The sequence below is a fragment of the Melitaea cinxia genome, chromosome 19 (assembly GCF_905220565.1).
Source record: "Melitaea cinxia chromosome 19, ilMelCinx1.1, whole genome shotgun sequence".
Lineage (NCBI taxonomy): Eukaryota > Metazoa > Arthropoda > Insecta > Lepidoptera > Nymphalidae > Melitaea > Melitaea cinxia.
Window position 1 is genome coordinate 12,052,569 of NC_059412.1, and position 8,018 is coordinate 12,060,586.

An 8,018-nucleotide genomic window follows, 5' to 3' on the forward strand; every position below is an offset into this window, starting at 1 on the left:
TCATATTTTTTTATTATTATGTCGGTAAAATCAGAAAATATTTTATCAATATGTAATTCATATTTAAATATTATTTCCAAAAAACACAATTTACTAAAAATAATTATATGTTTGATTTTTTTTTTAATAAATATGGTCAAATCAACCTTTAAAACAACTTCTGTTGTAATTTAATAAATGAAATAGTTTATGTATATTCAATTTAATGATAAATATTAGACCTACATAAATTTTTTACTATAATACTGATATATTTTTGTTATGGTAAGTACAATTATTCTGTCATTATATGTGCCAGATGTGTGCCGTTGTTATTTATTATCTTGTTTATTATTTTATTATCAGATCGTGATTGAAAGAACAAAATACTAATATTTTTAATTTAGTCAAGCGTTGATATGTTTTTTTAAATATTTCTTTACAAATTTTCTGTGAAATGTCTGAACAAAATGAGTCAGTTCCTGGACTGAAACAGAAGAAAGTGTTTAAAATTATAGTTCTAGGTGATTCAGGAGTGGGTAAGACCTGTCTCACTTATCGCTTTTGCGAAGGTCAGTTTCTGGATAAATCGGAGGCTACGATAGGGGTGGACTTCAGAGAAAGAACAATACGCATACAGAATGAAGATATTAAGGTAGTCATAATGTTTTGTTACATTTTAACTGTTTCTGTCGTTGTATACGTGTAAGTAGGTGTTTTTAAGTTAATATTTATAGATTATTTCATCTAACAGGTAATTAAATAAAAATTAACGAAAAATAAGATACACAAATCTTTTAAAGTAAGTAAGCATCCACATTAAGGCGAGGTACAGAAAATATCTTTTTCAAAATCTGGCTCAGCCTGATTGGAAATGTACCTCAACTTTACAGAATGTCGCAAAAATATTGTTGCTCACTGTTGTGCTCCTGTGGTCAGTAAGGTAGCCTAGTTCCTAAGAAGGGTTAAAGAATAACATTGGCAACATGCCAATGATACTGATGTTAAAGGTCGTCTATATAAGCTACAGTATCCATTTACCAGGTAGACCAGTCACTTGTTTGGCACCCTTGTAATATATTTAAAAGAAAATCATTAATTAATAATCAGATAAAATAATACAAGCAAAATGTATGTTGATAAGATAATAAGTGCCTTGTTATTAGATACATCAACAGAAGCATTTAAATAGTGCAGTATCATGCAATAATAATAGATATTGGTAAAGCTATAGATTAGGAAAAACCGAATTTCGGGACCGTGGGAGGAAGGGGGGGCAGGGTGGGGAACGCTACCCCTGGTACCACTTTCGCACCTCAGAACCCCATGGTTATGGAGATATCCATGGTTAAAGTTTTGAGGTTAGAAGAAGAATTTCGTAGCTTTCACACGTTATTTTCACATTTCACACACGTTTTTTCAAATTAATCTACCACCTTTAAAGTTAGAGGAACGCTTGGCTCCGGCGCTGCGGGAAGTGCAGCCCTTCCGCCCTTGGGCGAGGGCTGCCCTCCCTCCGCGCCTGAGCGCCTGAACCTCCGCGCCACGGCATAAAAAAAAACACTAGGGGTAGGACAGACCAAGACCACGTGGACAGTGAGGTGCTCCGATTCGGTTTTGGGTATTTTTCAAATTTCTAAACCTATATTCTAGCACGCAATGTTACTAATTTTATTAGAATATTATGTCTGATGCGTTATTTTGTTTAAAAGTGTCGATTTGTCACACAATGCAAACAGTACGAGCTCAAAGGTATTATAATAGCTTTAAATTCTTCTTCTAACCTCAAAACTTTAACCATGGATATCTCCATAACCATGGGGTTTTGAGGTGTGACAGTGTTACCTTGTATAGATTCCCTTACACCCTCCGCCCTCCACACCCAAAAACCCCATAATTCGGTTTTCCTAATTCGTTTTTTCCTAGTCTAGATCTTAGCCTAGATATTCAAAATTATTTAAATTATAATTTGGTGAGTTTAAAAATTCTTTTAATATTGTAGTTGCAGCTGTGGGACACGGCAGGTCAAGAAAGATTCAGAAAGTCAATGGTGCAACACTACTATAGGAATGTGCACGCGGTAGTTATAGTCTATGATGTCACAAAACCAGAAACATTCCATGTAAATATGACTTAAATTATTTTATTAACTTTTATACATATTTTTCATAGTTATCATACTATAGAATAAAAGAAATTAATAAGTGGAATAAAATTTATTAAGTGGATTAAACAAATAATATATTTAGCTATTCGCTTCAGCTTGTAACATCCCACTGCTGGGCATAGGCCTCTTTCCTTAGGTAAGAGAAGGATCAGAGTTTAATCCAACATACTACTCCAATTTGAGTTGGCGGATATATTCACTACTATGAGTAACAATCGCTATCAGGTGTACATTGTAGCAACTGGGAATGACTTAACATGCTCTCCAAGGCACGGTGGGGAGACCCACAAGGACTGCACTAACACCCAGACCATGGCAAATATATGTATGGCCAATACAAATGTTTGTCATGTGCGGGGATCGAACCCGCAACTGCCAGCGCAACAGCCACAAACCAGTGCTGTGACCGTTGTGCCAACACACAACGACGTTTAGTTACTAGTAATTTATAATGGAAATGTTAGAACTTTGTGTAATTTGTAGCGTAGCTGACCTCTTAACCCTGTATATTAAAAATTAATTATTTAAATTATTTATTTCACTGCCCGGAAATCGCTGAATGCATTATTCTGAACAACCTCTCACGGTGCACAAGATGTACTCCCTTATTTTATATCCTGAACTGCTTTGAACTGGTTTTTTTTTAATATATAGAGTGATTGAAGAGGAAGGTTTATATGTATAATAACATCCATTAAATAGTGGAGAAATACTATTATTTTTGAGGTTTCTAATGTGATGTCGTAAATAATTACATTTTTTTCCGCTTACATTGCAAACGCAGGCTGAACCCTACGAGATTTATCAAAATAATGTACTAAGTATTGTACACATTGAAAAGGTCTACAGAAAACTCCGCTATGGTATATGTCTATCTCTTATGGATATCCCACAATAACATTTTTTTGTCATTTACTTTTTACGACAAATAATGGCTAATTTTCAAAGCGATTTTAACCAATACAGCATTAATCCTTATCTAATAAAATAACTTAAATACATTGTTGATTTAATATAGATCTATATGGCCCTTTACAGCATATGATTTAAATGAATATTTTCGAATTAATACAGATATTTTTTTTTCTGATTGTCTAGTGATGTTGGCCTTACCGGCCTTTACAGCCTTACCAGTGAGAGTGGCCGGGTACTATAGACACCGGCCGCTGAATACAGCATACATTTAATTGCACATACATTGCAAGTGTTTCAATAAATCAAACGTGAATAACAATTTGACGTTTTAAATAAAAGTTACATAATACACAAAAAAATTTTTACACTGTAATGATCAATCAATGAAGTAATTATAAAACAAAAAAAAAAAAATATTAAACTGAACTAGTTTAATTGATGAACTATTGTTATAGTGCCGACATTTGTAATAATAACAAAAGACTCGCACTCAATGGGGCTCCCATTGGGGTTTATTCTATTATTTTTGTTTTGAGAGTTTGGAAACACTTTGCAATGAACTGCATGGTTTTGTACTAAATTAGCTTGAATTTGCCTTTTTTATCTTTCAGTCAATCGCTAATTGGATGCAAGAAGTAGAGTCACATGGCTTGACGGGTGCCCCGCGAGTGTTAGTGGGTAACAAGTGTGACTGTGGAACGCCAGAGTCTAGACTTGCGACAGCGTATGCACAGCGTCTTGCCGACAAGCACGGTATGCCGGTAAGCACTCAAACATTTACTAATCTAGATTTATTACTAGTCTTTTGTGACAGCTGTTCGCTTCAGCCTGTAATATCCCACTACTGGGCATAGGCCTCTTTTCCCATGTAGGAGAAGGATCAGAGCATAATCCACCACGCTGCTCCAATGCGGGTTGGCGGATATATTTTCTACTATGAGTAACGATCACTATCAGGTGTACATGATAACAACCGGGGCCGACGGCTTAACGTGCTCTCCGAGGCACGGTGGGGAGACCCACTAGGACTGCACAAACACTCAGACCACGGCAAACACCTGTATGGCCAATACAAATGTTTGTCATGTGCTGGGATCGAACCCGCAACCGCCAGCGCAACAGGTACAATCCATAGCTGTGACCTCTGCGCCAACGCGGCGTCAAACCTGTTCTCTTATGTCTAATTGCACTTTCTATTGGGAAATGTTCTGACCTTATGGGGGTGAAATAAAGTATGGAAGTTTGTACAAGAGTTCTATCTGTTTTGAAATTTGAAGTTAATGTTGAGTTAATATATTTGAGGTTTTAATTAGCAATAAATAATCAGGTATATCAGTAATTTTGAAAAATATAATAATAATAATAATATAATAATACATTCTTTATTTAAGTAACCAGTGACTCATTTTGGTTAGTATTATCCTTAAGGGAGTTAAATGTGGAGTAGAAATCTCTACAGAAGCCAAGTATTTTTTTTAAGTAAACTTTTTTTTTATACAACTAGGTCGGCAAAGAAGCGTACGGTTCACCTGATAGTAAGCGATTAGCGTAGCCTCATTACAAACAATGCAAGCGCGTCGCCGACCCTATCTCCAATCCCTCTGGAGCTTTGTTCAACTTACTCATCCCAGAACCTTAACACGGCTTGAAAGCAGTATTATTTAGCTTTACTTCCACCATCACAGATACCAGTCGAGCTGATCCAGATTTTAAGCAGGATATTTCCTGCTGTACCCTACAAAAAATATTATCTGGACAATTGATACGAAAACAATAATGTTTCACCAGATATTCTTAAAATTGGTTTCTAATAGTATAATAATAATGTAATCTTTATTAATAATAATAATATAATAATAATAATAAGCGTTTATTTCAGACGTATACATCCATAGTGTATTAGTAACAATATTTACTTATAATCTATGTTATTGTTAGTAAAATTATAACAAAATAAATAAAATAATTTATTACCATAAGTGTATAACGAAACCTACTTTTGGCCTCAGCACTAAATACAGCTTGTATTGCAGATGATAAGAAAGGAACATATTTTGTAATTAGGCGTTATTCCATTAGTACGTAAGCAGATTTTAGTAATTTTAACCCCCTCCTCCTTGTTAGCGAAAGTCAGCAAAACCCTCCCCCTCCCCCCTTTGTTAGGTAAACGGTGGTATATATATTTTTGAAACTATTCAGAAATAACAAATATTGCTGACGTAACCACCATCTAGGCCCCATCTTCGGTGCTTACGTAATACTTGAATGACCCATTCAGCCCCCTTCTGTAAGAAGAAAGTAAGAAATAAATGCATATTCGGTATATTCCGTTCCAGTTATTCGAGACGTCAGCTCTCTTGGACTCCGAGTGCGACAACGTGGAGTCGATATTCATGACGCTGGCTCACAAGCTCTACTCCAAGCAACCTCTGCGAGTGCTCAGTGTTGAGGTTTGTTTAATATACAGTTTACTAGCTGACCCCGCAAACGTTGTTTTGCCATATATTGTATTAACCTTCTCAATCCCCCCCCCCCCCCCCTTATAACTTAGGGGTATGAAAAATAGATGTTGGCCGATCCTCAGACCTACCCGATATGCACACAAAATTTCATAATATTTTATTAACCCTCTTAACCACCCCCCCCCCCCCTTATAACTAAGGGGTATAAAAATAGATGTTGTTCGATTTTCAAACCTACCCGATATGCACACAAAATTGCATGAGATTCGGTCAAGCCGTTTCGGAGGAGTTTAACTACAAACACCGCGACACGAGTATTTTATATATTAGATTTAAATAAGGTGATTGTTTATGTACTAACAATGCCTCTCTAAATTTAAGGAAAAACATTACTAAAATAATATATAAGTAAATAAATAAATACAGTTTGACATTATGTTTGTTTAATAGTTAATAATATAGCCTATAGGCTTCGTCAGTAAATGGACTATCCAAAACAAAAAGAATTTCTCAATTAGATCCAGTACATGCTGAGATTAGCGCGCTTAAACAAACAAACAAAATCTTCCGGTTAATAATATTAGCATAGATTTAGTATTACCAACAGAAGATTCAGTATTAATTTTTAAATACACGCTAATCTATACAAATAAATAACTCTGTGATCTGAACCATGATTTTTTAGTTACATTCCACTCAGACGAAGTCACGGGCACAGCTAGTATTTAAATAAAAAGGGCCAAAATCAATAAAAACACTAAATATATTAGACAACGTGGATTTCGAATTGATTACGCATTGGAGCAGCATGGTCGATTAAGCACTAATTCTTCTCCTTCATGGGGAAAGAGGCCTATGTCCAGAAGTGGAATATTACAGGCTGATGCGTATAAAAAAAACGAGTGTGCTTTAGACCACACATCTGAAGTAAAACTGACGAAACGTAACTCTCTCTTTCTATCTTCACTGACATATATCTCCCTCTCAACTTCCGTTCGCCTCGCCTGATCACACTTTTCGTAACGCTCTCGTCACGCATTCACCAGCTTACTCCCCAAGTCAAGCGTGTGTACAGAAGTTTTACTTCAAAATAAATAAATTTACACTTTAGTTATAAGAAGAAAAGCTGACCCGTCAGACGTAATGTCTTACGAAAGTGAATTTGAAATAATCTTTACGTTTCGTAAAATGTTCTAATACTATACGCAATTTGACGTCAGTAAGTAGTAAGACGACGCGTTAGTGCAGCGGTCACGGCGCTGGCGGTCGCGGGTTCGATCCCCGCACACGGCGAACATTTGTATTGGCCATACAGATGTTGGCGCTAGTCTAGTCGTTTGTGCTTGTGTATTGTGTGCTTCTGGATCCCGACACATAAATAAATCCTAGTGGGGCCGTTGAGTGTGAGACGTGTAGCATTATTATATTTTTTTTTAAATTTTAATTAATACAATCCAATACAATTAGAATTAGTACATACTAAATTTATTCTTTTTTTTTATTTTTCCAGGGAGAAAATAATCCTAGACGGGTAAGATTGTCGCAACAGAAGAGAAGCAATGCAGACAGCGGCAGTTGTCTTTGCACCTAGATCTACTCCGAAAACAATACGTGTACAAACCGTCTTATACTATCTATTTTTACCTAAAGATAAGGTTATTGATATAAATTTTATATGAAGATCCAGTCTGTAACATCCCATTGCTGGGCAAAGACTCTTCTGTATACAGGAGAATCGGAGCTAGATTCGCCAAGCTGTTATTCTGGTTTTCTGAAAAATTTCATATGATCGTATCAAAATTCTATCCTTTGGGTTCGTCTAGTAATCACCTAAACTTTTTAGCGTTTTTTTTTAACCTGTTTATAACCTCCCTCACTGGTGATAATTATGTGGTTAGGTTGTAGGCTACCGCCTGTGATCAAAAATCACGTGTATTGTTTTGGTACAAGTTATATTGAAAATTTTAAATACTATTTTACGTAAAGGTATAATCTGATTAAATTTCGTCATATCTTATTAACTTCTCCCCTCTCTTGTGATATTTCATATTTTTTACAAACTTAGACCCTTACGTGATCAATGGATACTAGTATCTAACACTGTCAAAAGTAATTATAAAAGTATTCGATATCAATTTAAATTTACTAATCAACATGTTGACCGATATTCATAAGATTTTTTGTCGGTAAAGGTCAGTAAAGTGATAACCTTTAAATGCGCCACTATTGGGCAAAACTCTTCTCATATTATTAAGACGAATTTAATATAGTGATATCTCTTTTTCACGGCAATCAAAATAGAATATTATTAATTTATATATAAGTATTTTATGTTTATGTAAGTCTATCCATATCTTAGTCTATCATATCTTAGTTAATATCTACTTATGCCTGATAATGCCTCTTATTTTCATTATTAAATTTGTAAACAATTTGTTTAACGTCATTTATTATTGATTTTTTCCTCCTTAATATATGCACACTTCTAACCGCTG

The 8,018-nt window shown here is 35.1% G+C and overlaps 1 protein-coding gene across 1 annotated transcript; it reads left to right on the forward strand.

Moving 5' to 3' along the window:
* The first annotated feature begins 431 nt into the window (after positions 1-431).
* Positions 432-7,114, forward strand: LOC123662756 (putative Ras-related protein Rab-33). The gene is made up of 5 exons (XM_045597555.1): positions 432-634; positions 1,982-2,101; positions 3,673-3,822; positions 5,398-5,511; positions 7,034-7,114. The coding sequence occupies exons 1-5, from the start codon at positions 437-439 to the stop codon at positions 7,112-7,114; spliced, it is 663 nt and encodes a 220-aa protein (XP_045453511.1). The 5' UTR covers positions 432-436.
* Positions 7,115-8,018: the final 904 nt, after the last annotated feature.

Bases quoted from the DNA above. Each gene is read 5' to 3' on its own strand.
- LOC123662756 (XM_045597555.1), top strand. From the start codon at position 437: ATGTCTGAACAAAATGAGTCAGTTCCTGGACTGAAACAGAAGAAAGTG. The intron at 635-1,981 runs GTAGTCATAATG...TTAATATTGTAG, and splicing joins TACAGAATGAAGATATTAAG to TTGCAGCTGTGGGACACGGC. The intron at 5,512-7,033 runs GTTTGTTTAATA...TTATTTTTCCAG, and splicing joins TGCGAGTGCTCAGTGTTGAG to GGAGAAAATAATCCTAGACG.